This window comes from Cimex lectularius, unplaced genomic scaffold (assembly GCF_000648675.2).
Source record: "Cimex lectularius strain Harlan isolate CLEC.00 unplaced genomic scaffold, Clec_2.1 scaffold23, whole genome shotgun sequence".
In the NCBI taxonomy this organism is placed as follows: Eukaryota; Metazoa; Arthropoda; class Insecta; order Hemiptera; family Cimicidae; genus Cimex; species Cimex lectularius.
In genome coordinates, this window is record NW_019392690.1 from 1,165,961 (window position 1) to 1,190,358 (window position 24,398).

At 33.0% G+C, this 24,398-nt stretch overlaps 3 protein-coding genes across 4 annotated transcripts; 2 read left to right on the top strand and 1 right to left on the bottom strand.

Moving 5' to 3' along the window:
- The first annotated feature begins 235 nt into the window (after positions 1–235).
- On the top strand, positions 236–10,637 carry LOC106665126 (probable deoxyhypusine synthase). Of its 2 annotated transcripts, none has more exons than XM_014391345.2 (8): positions 236–471; positions 7,522–7,631; positions 7,798–7,940; positions 8,006–8,246; positions 8,305–8,497; positions 8,593–8,696; positions 10,324–10,449; positions 10,523–10,637. In XM_014391345.2, exons 1-8 carry the CDS (start codon positions 336–338, stop codon positions 10,604–10,606), a joined length of 1,137 nt encoding a protein of 378 aa, XP_014246831.1. In that variant the 5' UTR covers positions 236–335; the 3' UTR covers positions 10,607–10,637. The 2 variants fall into 2 exon arrangements, with proteins under 2 accessions (XP_014246831.1, XP_014246839.1); XM_014391353.2 differs by lacking the exons at positions 10,324–10,449; positions 10,523–10,637 and adding exons at positions 9,236–9,275; positions 10,127–10,142.
- A 2,598-nt stretch (positions 10,638–13,235) lies between these two features.
- On the bottom strand, positions 13,236–14,384 carry LOC106663405 (ATP synthase subunit gamma, mitochondrial). Its single transcript, XM_014388225.2, has one exon. The coding sequence runs from the start codon at positions 14,254–14,256 to the stop codon at positions 13,390–13,392; it is 867 nt and encodes a 288-aa protein (XP_014243711.1). The 5' UTR covers positions 14,257–14,384; the 3' UTR covers positions 13,236–13,389.
- A 1,443-nt stretch (positions 14,385–15,827) lies between these two features.
- On the top strand, positions 15,828–24,305 carry LOC106663394 (UDP-glucose 6-dehydrogenase). The gene is made up of 9 exons (XM_014388218.2): positions 15,828–16,290; positions 21,584–21,721; positions 21,785–21,949; positions 22,036–22,233; positions 22,300–22,447; positions 22,522–22,616; positions 22,674–23,033; positions 23,111–23,215; positions 23,287–24,305. The coding sequence occupies exons 1-9, from the start codon at positions 16,132–16,134 to the stop codon at positions 23,356–23,358; spliced, it is 1,440 nt and encodes a 479-aa protein (XP_014243704.1). The 5' UTR covers positions 15,828–16,131; the 3' UTR covers positions 23,359–24,305.
- The last annotated feature ends 93 nt before the right edge of the window (positions 24,306–24,398 follow it).

The window sequence follows — 24,398 nt, forward strand, 5'->3', positions numbered from 1 at the left end:
ATTTTATTTTTAATTGGTGATATTTTTCATTTTGTACATTTTTGAAAAGAAAAATTATTGTTCTCTTATCATTATCAACATTAACGGCGATTCGAGAAACAAACTCCTATAAATTATTTTCTGCTTTAAATAAAACAAAAATAAAAATATACGACATAAAAACAATTGTTGAACGTTACATTACTCTATAATTTATTTGTAATTTAAAAAAAACATTCATCATGCCGTAATTAGAAGTAGGTTACGCTTTACCGGATGGACGGTTTATCACTTTATCCTGATCTTTCTGTTTCATGTAGTTTCTTGTCGATTTCTTTTTACCGGATCGCCCTGAAATGACTTCAAGTTCAAACTCTTCGAAAAGATCGAAGGACTACGGACGGAGATCTCCCGAAAAAGCTCCGAACGCGGCAAAAAAAGCCGTATTCGTGAGCAGCAATTCTTTACCAGAAGGGACTCCAATAGTCAAAGGTAAATCGGGGAATTACTCCAACCGATTCTGTCACGCCTGCACTGAAGATCGATAATGTTTTAAATTTACAGCCACTGACAGTATTGATTAAAAAAATGTACAGAACTTAACAAGCCTCCCAACTGGTCAGTATACATTATTTCACTGTACATACATTGTAGGAAATTACATCATAAAGTTAAGGTTTACGTATAAAACATTATGGTACCATGTTATCAGAATGACGTTGCCATATTTTCAACTCTCAGTAATCCATAAATCTACTACATCAAACCTCTCTCTTCAATAGAGATTGAACCCTCTCTCTCTACAAATTATAGATACGTATGTCTACAACTGGTAATACCAGAAGTCTTTGAACCTCTGATTTTAAAGACTATCAGTCCTTACAATCATACTTATGATACTATTTCAACTACAAGGTCATATCAACCCTCGGAGTGCCGGTGTTTTTGAAAAAAAAAAAAGGCCCATTTGTAAGTAAAGCGGTGAGTTCTATTTCATCAAGGGATTTGATTAGTAGGCCCAGTTTCAGAGGTTGAATTTCTTCTACGGTCACATTATATGTCCCAATATTTGTAAGTATGTCAGGTACAAATGCCACTGGATTTAAGCCCGAAATCCTTACCTTAGAATGAGTGCGATATCAACCCTAATCTTCTTTTTCAAGATTACACAACCAATGCCCTAGCTATTCATCAACAGGTGTGACACAATATACATAGATTTTGCCAAGGCATTGATAAAGTTGTTCATTGTCTCCTTAAACGAAAACTCATGGTTTAGCTCATATTTTCAAGTTAGAAATCCATTTGAGAAACTTAATTTAGCAGTTCGTAAAAAAATAGTCTCTTCTGGTGTATCTTAAGGGTTGTTACTCAGCTCATTTCTTTTCAAAGTATTTATTACAGTAATCCATTAACATTTGCGGGTGTTTGATTCCAGAAAATTGCCGTGAATGTTAAATTACGTTCCATGATACCAAAAATTGAGATACAATTTAGAACTAAAAAAAAAAAAAAAGCTTTATTCAAAATAAAGTAATAGAAGACATAAAATGTTTGAACATGTTAATTGTTTGTATTTTTTGATGTACAAGGAAAGAAATAACTATTAATTGTTTGCTGTTTTGCCGAATAATTTATTTCTTTAAGAATTTCCACATAAGAACTTGAAGCGGCCTCGACATCCCTTTTAAACTTAAAACTTCAATTTTAAAGATGGGTTGAAATCCATTGCTTTGTTAATAAAATTGGTCCTCAAGGTTACAATTTCCCTGAGCTATTTTGAAGAAAAGCTTTGGTCTGCATAAAAAATGTAATATATCCAAAAATTTTATTCTTTCATCAAGGGTCAGGATGGTTTTTTACTATTTTGGAAGAGGAGGCATTTTGCGACACGACAGAATAAACAAACTGAGAAGAGAGAAGGAACAGTATGTTCAAAGCAGGCCAAAGTTTTCTGAGAATCAATTAGCGGCTCCAATCTATTTTTTTAAAGAATTATTTTTGATACGAAAATAAAATTATTTATGCATTTTTTTTCTGTGAATAAAGAACTTCCGCAAATGTCAAAACTTTCCTCATTTTTTCATACGTGAATTGTAAAAACCGCAAAGGCTAAGGGATTACTACTACTAAGGTATTCACATTTCTCCTTGTTTTTACTCGGTCAATTTCTCCTTTGCTGATAACCTGAAGGTCTATACCGCTATAACTTTCATTAATGATGCTAAATTTCTGCAAAAATATAGAAATAATCTTGTTGAGTGGTGTTCATGCAACGGCATGCAACTAAATTTAAATAATTGTAAGGCTGTAAGCAATAGCTTGGACATAGTGTTGTCTTCTACAATTATGCCATACAAGACATCTAATTGGACAGGCAGACTACCATTAAAGACCTTGGAATCACGTACTGTAACAACCTGACATTTTACATGCATTGCACCCCAATAATTAATTAGGCAAATCAAGTTTAAGGTTTGTTATATATAACTACAAACAATTTTAAGGATGCAGGAAAAAATGGTAGTACGGTTTAAGGCTATGGCTTGTTCCATTTTAGAATACTGTTTAGTCGTTTGGTCACCACATCAGAAAATACTAAGTAATTTGATAGAAAACGTACAGCGATGATTTATTTGCACTCTGATCTGGAAAATATTTGGATACACCATGTGAACTTATTACGGAAACCCTGCGGATTCTGCTAAACATAAGATGACATAACAATAACCTGATATTTCCTTACAAACTCTTAAATAATACGTTTTACTGTCCACAATTAATCAATTTGATAAATTTCTATGTTCCACAGTGTAACACCACAAAAATATTATTTTCAAAATCTGATTATAATACAAATTATTTAAAATTTAGTCCGATTCGTCAACTCATGTGATAAACTTCCTATACATTGTGACACTTTTTATCTTCGATTTAAACATTTTTTAAAAGTATCGATCATGACAATGCGTGCATAAAGTTTATATCACTCAGGAAAATATGCACAGCTATGCACCATGTACAACATGAAACAAATGATTAAAAAAATTATTAGGAGCCTAAAAGTGATAAATTAGAATTCCTCACTTAAAAGTAAAAATTAAATTAACTTAATTAGCATTTGATAAAATATAAATAAATAATAATAATTGTCTTAATATGTCTTAATGTATGTACATATTTATAAAGTATACAAAATGTTATATCTATTTTCTATTACAATATGGGTTAGTTTTTAATTGTAATTTACTCTTGACTAAATATGTTTATTTCTTAATGTATGTACATATTTACAAAACATACAAAATAACATATCTATTTTCTTTTCCAATCAGGTTTAGTTTTTTAAAGATTTAGTTTTTTTATTGTAATTCATTCTTAATTGACTTAATATGTTTATTTCTTAATGTGTGCACATATTTACAAAGTGTACAAAATAACATATCTATTTTTTATTACAATAAAGGGTTCGTTTTTAATTGTAAATTGTTAGTTAAAACTGCAAGAAGTAGGACTTACAACTTTTTATCTACCTACCAATGAAAAATTTGCAATCTGTCCTAGTGGGATTAGAAAGTTACTCTTGTTAGTATTATGAGACAATAGTGAAAGGATAGGATAGGACAAGAGAAAAAAAATATAACAAAATTTGCAGGTAGAAAAAAAAGGGTTTTATTAGATAGGTCAATAGAGTGGCAAAGTTCTTTCAATATGGCTTGGAATCCCTTTCAATAGTGCGATTCTTTCTAGTCAAGAGTATATTAAATTTATTTTTATCTTTTATTATTACAAAGTATACGTACATACATAAAGTTTATTCCATGCAGAAAAACTATGTGTCAACTATGCACAACATAAAAAATGAAATTAAAAAAAAAAGAAAAAAATTATTAGGGACTTAAAAAAGAAAAAACATAAAAAATTAATAATAAATTAATATTCTTTTTTTAATCTAAAATTTTCTAGCATTGTATAAATTCATTTTTCACATCCTACATGTATTTGTAAAATTTAAACAATGTTTATAAATCCCAGGCCCTGAAAATGATCTCAATAAAGATCGAAACATTAGCACGACAAAGAAAATGTTTTTCTAAAACCTACATCACACCAGACTGCATCTAACTATCTCCGAATAATCATTAACTAACAGTCACTAAACACCACATATTACATACTTGTAATTATGGTTTTATTTATAGCATCAGAGGGCCACATCATGGTTGTTAAGTCCGGAGGTTGGAATGTCCCGGACTTAGCCACCTTTTTGTTACCCTCCAAACCTCTGAACCAAAGATATCTACCTCTACCTCTTTATATTCTTTCAAATTACTAATTCTCATTTTATTGAATAATCTTTTCAATTCAAGATCTTTATATATCTTCTTGAAGTCATGAGGAGTGGTGAGAAATGAAGTGGCCTAGGTGAATTACATATTTTGATTGAAAAAAATTCAATACAAAAGTGAATAATATAAATTTTGAACCAAGTTTTTCTTCACACTTTATGTGAAGTGTGAATTGGAGTAAAAATTACAACGTTTGCAGATGACACAGTGGTGATATCACTAGGACCGACTATCACCCATTCAACCAAAATCCTCCAAAATGCTTGTAATAAAATAAACGAATGGACAAAAAAATGGAAAATCAAGCTAAATCAGCATAAATCAGTTCATATAATCTTTACACAAAAAAAAGTGGACCATGTTCCGTCACTCACAATCGATGGAACTATTATACTATACAGCGATACAGCTAAATATCTATGCCTAGCTGAGATGGAAAGAACACGTGAAGAAAAAAAGGACAGAAATAGGTTTAAGGTATAGACAACGATACTGGTTGATAGGACGTGGCTCCAACCTTGCTATACAAAATAAAATATTATTATGTAAACAAGTCATAAAGCCTATGTGGACATGTGGTATTCAACAATGGGGTTGTACCAAACACAGCAACATCAAAATCATACAAACACTCCAAAATAAAATCTTAAGTAACATGGTCAATGCACCTTGGTACGTAAGGAATAAGGACTTACATAGGGATCTTAAGATCCCTGAGGACACGGTGGAAATACAAAGATTTGCCACCAAACACTAGGCTCGCCTCAGCCAGCACGAGAATGTGGAAGCGACCAAACTCTTAACGGTCAGAAGATTAAAAAGAACAAAGCCATATGAACTTGAGTAGTTAAAAATGAGTAGTGAATAGTGAAATGTAAATCTTATTGTACCAATGGGTTTATAACAATGTAAACATTCATTTATTCTATAATATTATTGTAAAATTAATGGTTGATCTAATAAGGCCAGTTTTAATAAATAAATTTAATTTAAAAAAAACTTTATGTGTACCATAATATGGTACACATAATACTTTATGTGACCCTTAAATACTTATTAAAATATAAATAAATGTTTTTAATATGTCTTAATATGATTATTTCTTAACATATATGTATTTATTTACAAAGTTTACAAAATAATATATAAAATATAAATAAATATTTTTAATTGTCTTAATATGTTTATTTTTTAACATATGTACTTATTTACAAAGCATACAAAATAATATATTTATTTTCTATTATAATAAGGATTAGTTCTTAATTGTATTTTATAGTTAAAACTGTAATTTATAGTTAAAATTGCAAAATTGGACTTAAAACTTTTTATCTACCTACCAATGAAAAATTTGCAGTCTAAGCTGTCCTAGTGGGATTGGAAAGTTACTTGTGCTAGTGTTAGGAAACAATGGTAAAAGGAGACAATGGGACAATTGGAAAAGGAATACAATATAAAATTATAAATTCACAGGTAGAAGAAGAAGGGTTTTTAGGTAGATCAATAGGGTGGCAATTAAAGTCCTTTCAATTTGGATTGGAATTCCCTTCAATACTAGAATTTTTTATAGCCATAATATACTAAATTTATTTTTATTGTTTATCATTACAAAGTATACAAAATATTATAAATGGCTAGAGTTTTATTTACTAAATTATTTATAAACTAAGGAAATGTACATGTAATAATTAATTGTTAAGGGAAAAAGCTAAATTAAAAAAATGGTGTTAGATTACAAAGCAAAACATTGTTACAAATGTCATTTACAATTGTATCACACCATGTACCATTTGTAGTTTTACATTCTGTCCTACTGACTTTTTGACCTTTATTCGGGTCATCTTCAGGGCCTGGGTGAATTACAAAGCTTATATTAATTGGAAAAAAATAGATGTAAGTAACATAAATTTTGAACCTCGTATTTCATAAGGTAGTGTGGTGCTGTTCTTGTTGTGTCATACTTTATATGAGGATCAAATACATAGTTCAAAATTTATATTATTTACATCTGTATAGTATTTTTTCCAAACAATATGTTTTGTAATTCACACAGGCCCTGAAGATGACCTGAATAAAGGTCGAAATATGAGCAAAAAAATGAAAAAGGTGTTTTTCTAAAATAATTAGTCCTGACTAGTCCACACAACTTCAATAAACTATTGAACAACCGATCGCTAAAAAAGGACACATATGCACTTTGTAGACACCACCCATTGGTTGTACTAGATGACAACTAGGCTACAGTATTGTAACTCTCTTCTTGTACAGCTATTGTACTATAATGAGCATATTAATGTTGCCCCCTTTTTGAAGGCAGTCATGAATGCTTTTTCATAATGTGTTTGGTGCAATTTTCCTTAATTTGTCTCAGTTTTTCATTGGGATTCATTCCTCACAGGATGTGTTATGTGGTTGCTGTAGGTCAATGGTTGAAGAATCATGCTCTTCACATTCAAGAGCTTCAGGCTCTTCAGTTCTAGGACTTTGATCTTTGCTTTGATTTGCCATTTTTGTGGATAAATTTCATCTTCAGCTTAACTTTATCACTATTGACATTGGAGTGTTCATCTTTTGTGGGAAAGAGAGCTAAAATCTTTTCGACAAGTTTTACTAGGTGTTATAGCAAATATTCAAAGTACTTCTTAGTAAAGATGCATTGCAGAAAAAAAATTATGGAATTCCGAAACCTCTGTAGACTGTATATATCACCTGTGGTGCATCTATAAAAATGGTCAGAAAAACAATATTGACACCAGACCACATGTCACAATCTCCAAATAATCAGTAATTAACGGTCACTAAATACCATACAAAAATTCTTTAAATATTGAGTAGTAGAAACTATTAGCGAAAAAAGAAGGAAATTTAAAATTGTTAGAGATGATGAGTTGGTGTCTCAGAGACCAAAGTTGTGATAGCTCAAGTGGAAGAGCGCCGCCACGGTACTGATCCGGATGCTATTAGCTTGAGTCCATCTCATGGCACTAATTTTTCATCTCAGCCTCACAATTTCCATGTTGTTCCTTCTTTTTTCCATGATGTAGAAAAAGGAGTATAGTAAAAATAAATTTCAAAATTTATTTTGAACATTTTATTTGTAAGATTTTCATAAGGGATGCAAGTGCTTACTTTATTTTTTATTTTATATATTATTTTATATTTTTTATATATATTTTTTAATTACTAATTACAGGTTATGATTTCAACCAAGGAGTGGACTATGGAAAGTTGCTCGGATCATATTTCCATAATGGGTTCCAATCGACATATTTTGGACTCGCAGTTAAAGAAGTTCAAAAGATGGTATTAGCTTTAATGTGTACTATGCTCTAGATAAATACAAAATAAATAATTCCACATTATTTTTAAATCAGAAATCATACGGTATCAGTTAAATTATTTCAAATAATTAATTAAAAAGTAATTACACAAAAATGGGTTTTTTGCTTACGATTTTTTCTCTAAACAGTTAGATTGTCGAAAAACACCTTTAACTTCTGATCAGAAGGACACCTTGGAAGATGATACATTTATTGCTAGAAAATCTAATTGCACGATATTCCTTGGGTTTACTTCAAATATGGTGTCATCTGGAGTTAGAGATACTATTAGGTTAGTGGTTAAGTTTACCTGTCTGACATGAAATAATTTTTATTTTCAATTTTTTTATGCTAAAGATTTCTTGTGGAACACAAAATGGTCGACTGCCTTGTGACTACTGCTGGAGGCGTTGAAGAAGACTTAATCAAGTGCCTAGCTCCGACATACTTAGGGGATTTCAATCTAGACGGAAGAGAATTGAGAGACAAAGGAATCAACCGTATTGGAAATCTTCTAGTGCCTAATGACAACTATTGCAAGTTTGAAGATTGGATCAACCCAAAATTAGACATATTCCTAGAGGAACAGAGGAAAAATGTAAGCTCAAGAATTATTGTGCAATTTTTAAAGTGGTCACATATAAAATTTATAATAGGGTACAATCTGGAGCCCGTCAAAAATGATAGAACGCCTTGGATTGGAAATCAATGATACCAGTTCTATTTGTTACTGGGCAGCTAGAAACCAGATTCCCATATTCAGTCCAGCTCTTACTGACGGCAGCCTCGGTGATATGATGTACTTTCATTCATATCGCAATCCAGGACTGATAGTTGACATCCTTCAAGGTTTTTCTTTTATTCTTAGTTTTCTTGTGTTCCAGACAAAAACTGGGACTTCTTGCACATTTTTGGTTGCAATTGACTATTACTGTTCTTTTTAGACCTGAAAAGGTTAAATTCTATCGCAGTAAAGGCAGTTCACAGCGGAATGATCATATTAGGTGGTGGAGTCGTCAAGCATCATATCTGCAATGCAAATCTAATGGTGAGTTGTATTAAACTAAACCGAGATTTAATATATACCTATTTGTACCGTAACCGGTCATCTGACCGGTTTTTAGTTAAGGACTTTTTTCCTGATTAAATGGAGAAATATTGATTTTGGTAAGGAAATATTGGGTTGTCCGGAAAATAATGCAGGATTTTGGTATTAAACAAAAAAAAAGAAACTAGTTACTTTAAAGCAATGTTCTTTAATCAAAATAATTTCCCATACNACAAATGAGTAATCCTGTAAACGTAAACAGAATATTTTATATAGATTTTTTTTAATGAAAACTTAAAATCCTGCATTATTTTCCGGACAACCCGATATTTAAAAAAAAAGTAACTTTAAAGTAATAAACAAAAATGTATTTCTTTTAGGGAGGTACCCATGTACATTTTCCACAAATATACACTTAGTACAAATTTTTATTATTTTATTATCTTTAAAATACTTTATTTGACATGTTTTACGTTTATTATATCTGTCATAGAATTTATGTTGTTTTCGTATTTGTTATTCTTATTTGTTCTTTTCAGGCTTCTTGATAACCAGCGGCAAGTCCTACTGCTAACTGGAGTAAAAAAATCAATATATTTTCTCCAGTCATTTCCTTATACATTATCCAGGCATTTATGCCTGTTAAATCAGGATATTAGAAAATACTTTCTTTTTTTAAGTTACCAGTCGTTTAATAATTTGTTGGATTTGTGAAGTGCAGTCAAGAATGAGGTAGTAAACTATCTTCTAAAGAAAAACACTTTTTTCATTTTTTTGCTGACATTTTGACCTTTATTCAGGTCATCTTCAGGGCCTCGGTGAATTACAAAACAATGTCAATTGGAAAAATTAAAATTACGAATTCTACTAAACTACCTTATTCTTGACCACTCCTCACAAATCAAAAAATCATTAGAAAATACTCGGATGGGCTATTGGCAAGACTGATTTTATGCTAATTTCCTCACCATTTAATCAGAACATTCACACCAAATTTAGTTTAGTTGTAATATGAAATCGTAAACTTTTATTTACTTTTTCAACTTCTGTAGATCTATACTTGGAGCTAAGTAAATTTTTTTTTCTTTGGCTTATTTGTATAAATTGTAAGAGTACAATTATCTGGTTTGAAAATTTTCTTTGAAAACCGTTTCTTATCTTTCTTCTTCTTCACAATTTACAATTACTGTTAAATTAAGTACAATTTACTAAAATGATAACAAATTGAAATTTTAGGCACTTTATTGAAATTTCAATTCACTTTTTGATTGAGCTTACTAAGCAACAAATGTTTGCAGAAGTGTATCTTAAACTCATGTAATACGTAGAATATGAATTAGTATTAGATTTGTAAAACCAATGCTCTTATATAGCAGTAAAATATTTATCTTGGTGACGACCTATCGTGGTAAATAACATGTGTTTTTCAGATTTAACAAATAAAAATACAAATAAATGATGTAAAATTAATTGTATATATTTAATAGAAAAAGTCATGAAGTCAAATGTGAACAAGTGATAACATTTTATATAAATTTTCGAATCAAAAGTTTACAACCGGTCACTGTACGTTTAGCGTTAATTGATGAAACTAGCAGATATTAATTTTATGCATTTTGTGTTAAAGAGAAATGGTGCTGACTTTGCTGTTTTTATCAACTCTGCTTCTGAATTTGATGGAAGTGACAGTGGCGCACGGCCAGATGAGGCAATCTCATGGGGGAAAATAAAGAAGACAGCATCACCCGTTAAAGTATAATTACATCCACTGCAATATTTGAAAATTAACTGTAATAATGATTTGAAAATTTTCGATATTTTCACAGGTGTATGCAGAGGCAAGTCTTGTTTTTCCACTCTTAGTTGGGGAAACATTTGCAAAGGAGCATTTCAAGACAAAACCTTTGTAAACCTTTCATTTAAAAAAACTTTTATACCACAGTTGTTGTTTTTGCCTTTAAGTCCTTGGAATCCTTGCTGTTCGTTTTAAGTGGAAAAAAAATCAAGCGCAGCATTTATATTTTAGGCCCATTATTACCAATTCATCTACTTTTTGGGCAAATACATATTCATCTAATTATAATAATAATAAGCTTAAAGTTGTCGAAAATAAAGCTTTAAGAACAGTAGGAAACTTTGTGAAGTGGAATAGGATTGTGCATCACTGTTCAATTAGCCCCACTATATACGATAATGCATTAATTAATTAATATTTATCAAAGAAGTTAGCTCCTGTATTGCAAATGTATAAGGGATTGAAGTACATACTACTGGGATAGTATTAATTTGTAATATTAGTAATGATTAATATGAAATGTAATTATTGATTGTAAGTACCCCAACTGATACATTTTTATAAGTATTTATTGCTAACATTTTGATGGAAAATCCTCTTTAACAAGCTCAACCCCTTGGCTGACAGATATGGGAAAATATCAAGTAGGCTTTAGGAAAAATAAGACCACATAGACCAGGTTAAATTTCAGGCCACCATTTTATAGATTTTACAAGGTTTTATGTCAGCGTAAGATTGTATGAGGCCATACAAGAAATGAAAACACTGCCCAAGCATATCACATTAGTGAAAATGACATTGATGGAAAAATAGTCCTAGTTCCATGCATCCCCTGATTTCATGACTAGTCTGCCTCCTGATTACCATACCCTAGAAAAAGTAATCAGAAATTCTGGCATCCAGACTTCAGGAACCACACCAAATCCATACAGCTATTGTCCTATGCGGATGACGTAGACATAGCATACTCCCAGAACTAAAGGGTGCTTTCCTTGCTTTGAAGGAAGCAGCCTTAACCATGGGTCTTACCTTTAATGAGAAGACATGTCTTCTTAATGTTTGTTTATGAATAAGAAAAATAGCAGTAACAGTTTGAAATTGTTTAAGGAAGTTTAATTCTGTAAGTTTACACATGTTTAGAAAGAAAATGTTTATACAAGTTACATCCGCAATTTATGAAAGGACAAAAAATGCTTCCACATTTAACACAGAACAAAAAATGATGGTTCTCGATTAAAAAGGAACAAGAAAAGAGAAAAATATTAAATACGACTTAAATAATTAGGTTGGGAGGGGGGGCCCTTCTTCCAGTTACAGCTTTGTGTTTTTTGCTAAACCCTCCAGCTGGTCCTCAAGTAAGTGGAGTAAGTGGTAAAAGCTGCAAGCGGGACTTCAACAAGACTTCTTTCAGAGTCAACAAATTTAACTATCTCGACTCCCTAATTAACTCCTTTAATAATCCCAGGAAAATCATAGCCACTAACTGGAAATATTTTGACCTATCAAAATATACAAATAGCAGCTGAATCTCCAGGAACACGAAAATCAGGCTGAATAACACCCTCATCCTTCAAGTACTGACCTATGCTTCTCAAACTTAGACTATCCCCAAGACAGACGAAAAGGATCTCTTGGTCTTTAAAAGGAAAATCAATTTTTGGAGTCATGAAAAAAAGGGACGAATGGCGAAGATAAACGAGTAAGGAAGTGTATGATCTGTACAAAGAAGTGAATGTTATAAATGTAATAAATATTTATTTAGAAATCGATTAACAGTCACTAATCACCACCATTGGGAAATGAAATGATAGCTATATTATTTTTGTACCCTTTGTTCAAATTGAACTGGGTACATCTCTCACAATAGCATGTACTTGTGCCAGAAATATACTTGAGGTATTTTCCCATGGGTTCTGAATGTTTCCAGGACCGAAGCCCGGTACCTTCTTCCGTTCTATCAGAGTACCAGCAGATGGTTTCGTTCTCGATGGAGGGGTCAGTAGGGTGTTGAGTTCTATCTATGTGTGGTGTTTAGTGACCGTAAATTAATAATTATTTGGAGATCGTGAGATGCGGTCTGGTGTGATGTAGGTTCAGAAAAACATTTTCTTTATCATGCCTATGTTTCAATCTTTATTGAGTCATCTTCAGAGCCTGGGATTTATTTTCTAATTCATTCATTCTATACTGATTGGAATCCTTTTCAACACGGGGTTTCTTTATAGCCAAAAATATATTAAATTTATTTTTTCCTGTGTGAAGTAACTGAAACTTCGGTTTATTTTTTAAATTAATTGCAGACAGAAGGTTTTTTTTATTACTATTAAGTTACAACAGATGGATTTTTATTTTAAAAAAAAAAAAGAAGAATTCTCAATAATGAGAAAATCTGTTTTAATATTTATTTTAAAGGTTGCACTTTGTTACAATGGAACTTTATTATATATTATTGTTAGGTAATTTCAAAAAGCTTTTAGTTCCAGCAGATTTTATCTATTTTGTTCAATTTACCTAAACAATAATATAAAATCTGTTTTACAAATTTTACTTCAAAAAGTAAAACTTCCAAAATTATTATAATATACAATAGCTTCGAATTATTTTGGTGAAAAAATCGGGTACGAAGAAATTTAAATTCTTCAGAAATAAACTTAACTGAAAAGTACCATTTGCAATAAGAAGAGACAAGTTAAGTATAGCTATTACGATATCAGATCATGGTTATTAACAAAAAATGCACCTAATTTGTTTTTCTTTTTTTTATTCATATTAAATGTTACACCAGATGGGGAAGAGTTTTAACAGAAAATTATTTTTACATTTATCAATATTGTTTTATATAATCTGTGTGCAATAATCTATGGCTTCTAATCCCTTGAAGAATAATTAAATTTGAAATTACTCGAGGGCTGCAGCACCCGAGATGATTTCAATGAGCTCCCTAGTGATGACAGATTGACGAGTCCTGTTGAAAGTAAGAGTGAGCTTTTCAATCATTTCACCAGCATTCTTGGAAGCGTTGTCCATAGCCGTCATCCTTGAAGACTGCTCGCTGCAGGCTCCTTCCTTCATAGCGTAATACACGAGAGAAGCCGTTGAGAATTCGACATAGCTCTGAATTACATCGGCATCGAGAGAATCATAGACAGACAATTTTGGAGCGCTGGAAACAGACGCTTCGCTAAGGAGCGGTAATTCGGTTGTCGTATAAGAGACTACAGATTTGAATTTGTTGAACACAATTTTCCCCGATGAGAAATTCTGCTTAGCAACTTCATTTGCGATGCGTGCGGCGTCGAGAAAAGTCGGTGGCTTCCTTCCGATTTCGTTGGCGACAACGGATATGTTCTTGCCGAATAGACGCTGGAGTATGGCCCTGGATTTGTCTCCGACGCAGATCACCTTTGTGTTTGCGGGGTGTTCGCACAGTTCATTCCTGATATGCCTGGCCACCTGGGTGTGGACGGCACCGCAGAGGCCCCTGTCAGAGGTCATCGCGATAATTATCTTGTCGGTTGTCTCGTCAGCAGGTGTAGCTTCGATTTTTTCGTAAAAAGACTTGGCACCGTCTCCATAAGGGCGGGTCTGCTTCAAGTCCCTTTCCGCCCTCGAATACTTGGCGGCGGACACCATTTTCATACTCTGGGTTATCTTCTGGATGTTCTTGACGGACTTGAGCCTCATGGATATCGCCTTGAGGGTCGCCATACCACGTACCTGCTGTTGTCCGAATTGGACGGCGATAGGTCCCGCTTTTCCCAACATTTTCCTGTCGTTTTTATTATTACAAAGTCCTAAAGTGCAAACTTATCACTTTTCGCCCTAATCGGGAATCGAGGAACCTTCACAGCTGAGTCCGATTCCAGGTCGGTGCCAAGAAAAAAAATCAGGTTGTCCAACATCGCTTACTCAATCCTTCAATACATCATACTTTACAACAATATCATTACTTTTTATTGACTTAATAAAAAAAACTTTCAATCTAAAACTGTTTTATTTTAAATATATATTAGGTTTAAATTTAAATTAATAACAAAAAGTTTAATTTAAGCAAGTTAGAAAGGATGGTCCTTTCATATATCATTGTGTGGGGGGAACTCTTCAGATAAGCACAATACATTAATAAATTATATTAAAAGAAAATTTCATGGCAAAACCAGATTTGAACCCAGTGGGTAAATACGAAAATCGGACTCCCTTATAATTTTGCCCACTCTTTCCTTCTTAAATACAGGGTGTACCAGAGAAAGTGTTAAAAAAAATTGGGTGATAGTACATCCTATCTGCTACAACTTCTGGCGTATATATACCTATATATCTTCAGCCCCTGACGAATTACGATTTTTTAGGCACTTAGTATTTATAGTTGTGGTGATATATAAGTACTCACACCTAGGGCAAACAGTTTTTACCCCCTCCACCTTCCTTGTCATGGCGTCTGGCGAGACAGTTTTTACTCCCTCCACCTTCCCTGTCGGGGCGTCTGGCGAGACAGTGTATACCCCCTCCACCTTCCCTGTCATGGCGTCTGGCGAGACAGTTTTTACATCCTCTTTTCCTCCTTCCAGACACCCCCATCACTAGTGTCGTGCCTAATGGGGCCTAGGAGTGACGTCCCTTTTCAATGGGGTTTGACGAGTGACGTCACTGTTTTTCAATGGGGTTTGTCGACTGACGTCACTGGTTTTTTTCACCTATACTACTTGTATAATTTTGATATACAGGAGGTCCTAGAGATAGGAAAAAAATTGGCTGATAGTACACCCAATTTGCAACAATTTCAAACGTACTGTCCTATCTTCAGTCCCTGAGGAGTTACAATTTTTTGTTAGTTTTTCCATAGAAATGTTCCTTACCTGAGAAAAACACAAAATACCCTAATGAGTTTGATTGCTCATGTTTTGGGCTTGTACAGAAAACGCCCGATCCGGTTTTCATGCTTTAGATATAGACATGTCAGTAAATTTTGCCAAGTGAAAAACTGTGTAAACGAGGCCAAACTGGACATGACTACAAAGACTGCACAAACATCCAAATGTCTCAATTATGGTAGTTCACATCCTGCATATGACAGTACCTGTGTACATACGAGAAAAGTCCATTTTACAAATCTGTATGAATGAAAACTTCATGTATGAAGGTGAGTACGTAAAAATCGATAAAAAAAATTCATTTGCTCACTGATGAAATAAATAAGGAATAATGCCGACTTCTTCGCACTACGGGTCCACTGTGCGCCGGTTTCCTTAGATTGATGGTATTGAATATCGATAAAACACTTCGATAAATTTATTTCAAAATTAATTCATACATTTTTTCAAAAAATATCGATGTTTCATAAACATCGAGTACTCGATACTCATCCCACTATGTAGTGTGTTGAATGTTGATGCTTCCTCCTCAGACGACACGTAGACCTCCGGGCTTCGTCACTTTGTACCTTGTAGTTGTGTCCCCCGGCGGCTTGTTCGACGGGTGTATATGCGTGCGTAAGGAAAAGGCCAGGAGGAGGGAAGGGCTGGTCTTACTGACTGACACCATTCGACTTCCCGGAGTTGTTTAAGGGCCGTCGAATCGTGACATCCCACGTTTGGGACGCAGCTCACCCTCCTCGTCTCTTGACGCGCTCTAGGCATAACCATGGACGTCAAAAGGATCTGCTGCATAGGTGCCGGCTACGTCGGCGGGCCCACTTGCAGCGTTATCGCCCTGAAATGCCCAAACATTATTGTAACTGTCGTCGACAAAAGCAATGAAAGGATATCACAATGGAATTCTGACAAACTTCCTATTTATGAGGTATATCATTTTCATATCTTATTTACAAATATACTTCGACTTCTTTTTAGTTATTATTATTATTATTATTATTATTAATCAATTTCAGTTTTGCGGTATTGCAGTAATTAAACAATATAAAATTTATTGAAAAAAATTTGCACTAACAACTTGTTGCAGTCAATATACACTGATGACAAATTTAACGTACCACTCAATTTATTTAGTTTAAAAATTAAATCCATTATCTTTCTACATTAGTTCAGTTATTAAGGAGCTATTGAGTCAAAATAAATAATAAAAAAATCCTTTGATTACTTTGCACTGATTAATCCCATTTACACAAAAGTAAATGCCATTCCATTCCTAAAGATTGCTTTCAATTAATCTTTTTTCTTCATTAATTTCATTTGATATTACACTTATTATTTGGAGATAGTGAGATGTGGTCTGATGTGGCGTAGCTTTAGAAAAACATTTTCTTTATTGTGCCAATGTTTCGATCTTTATTGAGATCATCTTCAGGGCTCAAAGTGTTTGTTTTCTGTGTGTTGTGTTGAGTGTGCCCTATTTCACACCAGACTGCATCTCACGATCTCCAAATAATTATTAATTAACGGTCACTAAATACCACATTGTTCTTATTCTTAAACCTTTTTCAATGGCTCCAGGCAGGTATTTGAGTGAGTATGACAGTATCAGGGATCATAACATTATTTGAGGAAGGATACACTACGTAGCTCACACGATGTTGCCAGGGAAGGCTTCAAAACCACAGTATTACGGGAAATAAGATAAGAAATCTGATATCCTCCAGGATTGTAAGAAGATTCAATGAAAATAACCTCAGGGCTAGCACCCGACTAGTGAACCTCTTCTTACCTGGGATGGCATTTCTTTGGATGCCATTGGTTGTTGTGCAAGGAAGGTCTCTAACTACACAGAGGTCTTACAAGACATAATCAAAGACACTTAATGCCCTCACATCGGTGAGAGATTCTTGCTAATGCAGGATAATGCCAGGCCTTGTAGAGTGGGTATCGTGGGTGAGGTTGGAATTGAGTGATTGGTGTGGCCAGCTCGAAATCCAGATTTGAATCCAGTCGAACACAATTGGGACCAACTTAAGCATGCATGGTGAATCCCAGATCATAACACCCTAGAAGAGTCGGAAACGGCTGTTCTTGATGAATGAGAAAGAATTCCAGAAATCTTTTCCAAGGATGCAAAGGAGTTTAACAGATATAGTTGGTGTCCTAGGTGGAAATACTTGGTATAAAAGGGAATAAAAATTAATTAATTAATTAATTTTGTCCTTTACTATTTATTTTTTTGCTATGCAAAATATGAATGAACCTAAATTCATTAAAATATAAGGGTGGTGCATTATTTAATTTTGTTCAGTATATTTATAGTTTGGTAAAAAACCACTTTTCTCATCAATTTTATTGTATCAACATATAATAGAAATACAATAATTTACATATTATATACAATAAGTCAAAAAATTGCCTATAGAAGAAGAAAATAAATTTTATTCTGAGGCTTTGGGCATCCTTGAATAACAAAAAGTACACAATTTTGCACAATTCATGTCAAAATAAATAAATAGTAATTTTCATGTAATAGCATAAAAGTAAATGAAATGTACCAAATGATATAAGAGGGGGGAATTAACATAAATTAAACATTCCAGAAACAACCAAAAATTAACAATCCTCAATAATTGAGTTAAAATGGAGGGAAGGAAGTAATCAAAAAAGTCGGAACTTGATGGTGGAAAGGGTCGAGGCACAGTGAATAGAGTGAGAGAGGGAATTCTAAAATGGATAAGGAAGGAGTGAATAAAAGTAATGGATGTGTATAAGGGGGGGGGTAGAGATCAGAAGAGCAGGAATGAGTGTGGCGAGTGTGTAGAAGATGTTAAAAGAGGGTAATGGAAAGAAATTGTCTGATAGAGGAAGGAACCAAGGAAGTGCATCCTGCGTTAGGAGGGGTATAGCAATTTAAAACCATGATACATATAAGACACGAGATCTCTTTGGGGAGCTAAATATGAACTGAACAAAGCAGTTCGTTATACATTTGATTTTTTGATGGTGTCCATCCTGATTTTGTGGAACTCCATGATGGGTTGGAATAAATAGTCTTTTCCACAATAGTAATTTATACTATTACATGACATTTGAGCCTGTTAACTCGCTGGTGAATCCACTGTAGACTGTAGACAAAAGAGGCATAATCAAAATGGGGAAGCACAAGGGAGATGATTTGCTCATCTCATTGGAACAAGTTAGCAGGGAGGGTGGAGAAGCTGCAGCAGGAGGTTTGGAAAATTTGGGGTTTCCAGGATAGGGTTTGATAAAGGACTTTGGACTGGACCCTTATTGGGTCTGTTTTCACACGCTGGCTTGTTGAACTACACATCACGACATTTCCAGTGAGGAACTCACCCAGCATCAATTCTATATTGTTAATTAAATAATTAAAGGTACAAATAAATTCAACAAGTTTGTCATGGACTGTAATACTATGATGGGTGCCAGGGCACAGAGGAATTTTGGGTAATAAGAAAACGGCCAGACTGGCCAGAGGAGGATCTGCAAGACCATACATAGGCCCCGAACCTATACTTGGGATAACAAAAACAAATATAGAATCCTCCATTGCAGAATGGATCCAAATAAAACAAAAGGAGAAGTAGATAAACTCTAGCGGTGCTAGACACAATAAACTTGTGCTAAAACAACCCTCACCAAGACTGGCAAATTCACTGCCGCAATTGGAGAGGGCTAGACTCAGAGGAGTGATAGGACTACTAACCGGTCACTGGTATCTGAGAAAACATCTACAAAGCATGGGCGTATACAACGATGATCCCATCTGCAGATTATGTAATGAGGAGGAGGAAACAGCCACCCATATCATCTTCGAATGGGAAGCAACAGCTCAATGGAGATTTAATATGAAAAAACTTAGGGATGATATATTTAGTCTATTGCACTGAACTAAGGAACTAGGAAGGTACAATAAGCCAGAAGGCTGCAGTGCCTGGGGAGTGCATACCGCTTCTTAGTATCCTTATTACCATACCATACCTAAATTTTGAAAAAATTACCTTGTAAATCATCCTTTATTTACATATACATGTAGGAAATGGAGGTGAAAAAATGGATTACTATAATTGTAAAAGGCAATTAAAAAACCAAAGTTATCAACATAAAAATTGAAGTACTAGTTAAAGTGGATTTAAAAAAAGGCATTGTGAGAGATGTTCATTAAAAGTAAACATTTACCCTTTTTTCCCCCTATTCAATTTTTATTTACACTTGAAACAAATAGAAATTTTGAAAAGCTTTGCAAATATTGTTGGTGTAAATAAAGTTGCTTTCACAACCTTTTTACAGGCGGGAATCTTGTCAAACTAGCTAGTAGTATAACCATGTTTTAAATGTTCACCTGAAATAAGTACGAAAACTTTTGAACTCCAGCAAATATGTTTTGAAAAATTATTAGTTACTTTTTATTATCTTTGCCTTAGTTAGTCACTTATTTTATTATTTATAGCTGTGATGATATATACTTTTAATATAAATGGGGTCCCAGAGATATTGGGAAAAAATTGGGCTGATAGTACACCCTACTTACAACAACTTCCAACGTATAGTACCTTTAGACCTTGACGAGTTATGATTTTTTGTTAGTTTTTCCATAGAAACATTACCTTACTTGAGAAAAACACAACTGTCTATCATCAGTGCTACAACTGTTTTGGATTCAGAATTAAATTTCCTTTATCCTATTTTCGTCTGAAATAATTTTCAATTAAGAACCTCAATGAATGCTCAAATTTGAAAAATACCACTTTTGGATTTTTACGAAATATTGTTTAATTCGATATGCCCTTATGTTTAATACCGGAGATTGTTAACCTCACGATAAGTTCATTATTAAGGTTTCAAACAGTGTTTCAATTCAACCCCTTCTGATTGTAATAGTCTTACTGTGTATCAATTGTTGCAGAACATACACAAGATCAGCCATCTCTGCTCAGGAGATGATGATAAATAGAAGGTTTTGGTTTTCAAGTTTTATAATTTTATCCAAAATAAATTATTGAACGATTTACAACCATTAGATATTTACAAATTGTTTTCAAAATTATGACCTCAATGTCTGTCACACATCTGTGCTCTTTTTCTCATGGCACCTACAGTTACTCGTTCTAAGTTTATCAAATGCTTCGAGGATTGTAATCCTTAAATCTTCAGCATAGTTCAGCACTGAACTGTATACCTTCTTAAGTAAACCCCAAAAGTAGAAATCCATGACAGTAAGATTAGGGAAACGAAGTGGCCACGGGATGACTCCTCCATCTTATCCACTTGGGATATTCATAGTTCAACCAGACACATACTTGTTTACTTAGTGATACTTAAGAAAAACACAAATGCCCTGATGTATATTTCCGTTTTTCTCAAGAAAGGTTATCCATGGAAAAATTAACAAAAAATGGTATCTTGTCACGGACTGAAGTCAAGTGTAGGGACTGTACGTTGGTAATTGTTGCAAATAAGGTGTACTATCAGTAAATTTTTTTTCACACTATCTCTTGGACCCTCTTTAAAAAGAGACATACTTCGTTACAGTAAATCTTGTTTATTGTGGGTCTTGTTTCACCGTCTTCTTTTCAGACCAATTATGTATAGCGAAGCAATGTAATTCTGTTTAAGTGGATCAGTATGACAATACGTGATTAGGCAAACAATTGTAGATTTATTTGGCTCTACCATTGTACTGATCCTCTCAAACAGAATTTGAAAAATAAGGGTAAAATTATTTTTCTGAACTTCTGATTTGTGAAACATTTATGCATATATTCCGCTCAGACATTTTTTAAATCTTTTTTAATTAATTATATATGTTATTTGATGAAAAAGCAAGTGTGACGAGTAGGATTTGAACCGACATTTGAAAATATGGCAAAAAGAGGGAAAAATTCGAGGATGAAGAGTGTCCGGGCAAATCAAAATTACGATAACTCAAGTGGCTAGAGTAGTGGTGTATTGAGCCTAAGGTCGTGGGTTCAAATTCTGCTCTGACACTTGCTTTTTCCTATGACCTTACACAAAAAATATATTAATTTGAATAAGTAATACAGCGGATATATGGATTTTACCTTATTATTTATTTTATTCCATAAACAAAGAAATAAACAATAAGTTAGAAAATATATTATCAAAACAACCTATTTAAGAAAAATAATGTCAATTTGATTTTTATAAATTTTTAAAATTTGTAATGAATTTTTTAGCCTGGCTTGGATGAGGTTGTTAAAAATTGCCGCGGCAAAAATCTTTTCTTCAGCACTGATATCAACAATGCCATACAAGGAGCAGATCTGATATTTATATGTGTGAACACTCCAACCAAAACTTTCGGCAATGGAAAGGTAAATTTTAAAGAATTTATTATAATTAATAAAATATGTTATTTAAGATTTTTCTCTGTACAGGGCAGAGCGGCAGATCTTAAGTATGTGGAATCGGCCGCTAGGATGATTGCGGAAATTGCAACCAATAACAAAATTGTAGTAGAAAAGAGTACAGTACCTGTAAAAGCTGCAGAAAGCATCATGAATATTCTCCAAGCCAATCACAAACCTGGTGTCAAATATCAGGTAGGGAGATTTGTCTAGAACATAAACTTAAGAAAATAACATGCATTGCTAGTTGCAAAAGAAATTTTTTATTGATGATTGTTTAGATACTATCAAATCCAGAGTTTTTATCTGAAGGCACGGCCATTGATAACTTGGTGAATGCCGACAGAGTGCTGATAGGAGGAGAAGATTCTATAGAGGGTGCTGCAGCTATTGAAGCTCTGAGCCAGGTATACCAACATTGGATTCCAAAATCGAACATAATAACAACAAATACCTGGTCTTCGGAACTCTCAAAACTGGTATGCAATGTTATATTTAGCAGTTTCTCATTGAATTCACATTGATATATTACTTCAAATAATTAGGCAGCGAATGCATTCTTAGCACAAAGGATATCAAGCATTAATTCCCTGTCAGCTGTGTGCGAAGCGACGGGTGCTGATGTTTCTGAAGTTGCTAATGCTGTCGGCAGGGATTCGAGGATTGGGCCGAAATTTCTTCAAGCTTCTGTTGGTGAGTAGTCAACTTAGTTACACATGTGTATTTTAATTGAACTGTGAGATAATATCTTATCGGTATATTTAAAGGTTTTGGGGGAAGTTGTTTTCAAAAAGACATTCTCAATTTAGTTTACATCTGTGAGTGCCTTAATTTATTAGAAGTTGCTGCTTATTGGCAAAAGGTAAGATTTTCATTGAAATATTTCTTTTTTTCTATATTAATTATTTATTTTTTAAAGGTCATAGATATTAATGAGTACCAAAAGAATCGGTTCACAACCAAAATTATCGAATCACTTTTTAATACCGTGACTGATAAAACAATTGCTATGTTGGGTTTTGCTTTTAAAAAAGATACCGGTGATACTAGAGAATCTCCTGCAATAACTGTGGCGAAAACACTTTTGGACGAAGGTGCCAAACTTCGCATTTATGATCCTAAAGTTGAAGAAGCTCAAATATATGAAGAATTGACTAGTCCTTGGATCACAGAGGAGCCAGAGTTGATAAGAAAATCTATCAAAATATATTCAGATCCCTACCAGGCGATAGCAGCGACACATGCGATTGTAGTGTGCACTGAATGGGATGAATTTATAGTAGGTGTTCTTCATGACTAATTGTCTAATATCTTACAATGCTGGCTATTAATTATTAATTTTTTTCTTTCTTACAGACTCTAGACTATCAAAGAATTTATAACAGCATGATGAAACCTGCCTATGTTTTCGACGGTCGAATGATTCTTGATGACAAAGCTCTTACAAGAATTGGTTTTCAAGTATTTATTTTTAATTTTAACTTATAATTTTGTTACTTAAAATTTTATTTGATTTCATAAAAATGTTTTAGGTTCATACAATAGGAAAGAAGAACCAGAGGGCAAATCTGAAGAGGTGTTGGGGTGCTCCGAAGCATCTGTAACAAAACATTTCATGTACACTGGCAATTACCTTCTAAACCTTTTTTTTAGCTCATGGGGCTGGATTGTGTATAATAATAATAATAATAATAATATAATATATGCAATACAAACAAAATAGTATATTTAAAAACAAAGTTGTTATTGTATTGAACTCGCTGAGGTTTATGTACAATGAACAAGAAATTCTCATTTCGTTGGTCAAACAATAATCATTAACCAACAAGTTAATAATTAACCATTAACAAGGTAATGAATGGTTTGAGATTAAAGGTCAAATTCAAAATTATCAAATTAAATTTAAAATGTATAAATCTTAAATTCATCAAAATGTCACAAAAGAATATATCCTTCTTCAAGTGCACTCCTTTCACGATTAACCCTTATATCCTGCCTCTAATGTATTTGCGATGATTGCCCCCTCTCTTCCACAATATAGGTTCTTATCTTAAGAACGATCATCGAAAGCTGTTGACTTCAATATTGAACTTGGTAACGAAGCATTTAATAAAAGCTTTAACATAATGTATAACAACAATACAATCTGATCTTATAGAAATTAATCTGATTTGCTCATGTATATGATTCAAACCTTGTGCAATAAAAATAAAAAATAACAAAAGCACGTCCAATTAAGGATCCACGTGCATTGTTAAAAGTGTGTTATGATTATTACAAATATAAAACGTTTGTTGTTTTGTAAATAATTCAGCAAAAATCAAAAATAATTTTATTAATGTATTCAAATATTGAACTAATATTTAAGAATTGAATAAATATAGATAAAAGTCTGAAATTATAAAGTATTTATTAATGTATTATTTATATGTACTTTTATGCCATTTTATATTTATTATGTTATGTGTATCTTGTGTTTTGTGCAATTGTATATTGATATTAAGTATTAATAGAAATGTTTTTTTAAAAATATATTTGTTTTGTTAGTGTACTTTAAAATTACAATACAAACTGGGCCATCAGATCATTTTACCTAAATTTTTGCATTCATGTTTCGTGAGTTGTAACGGATTTGAAAATTTGT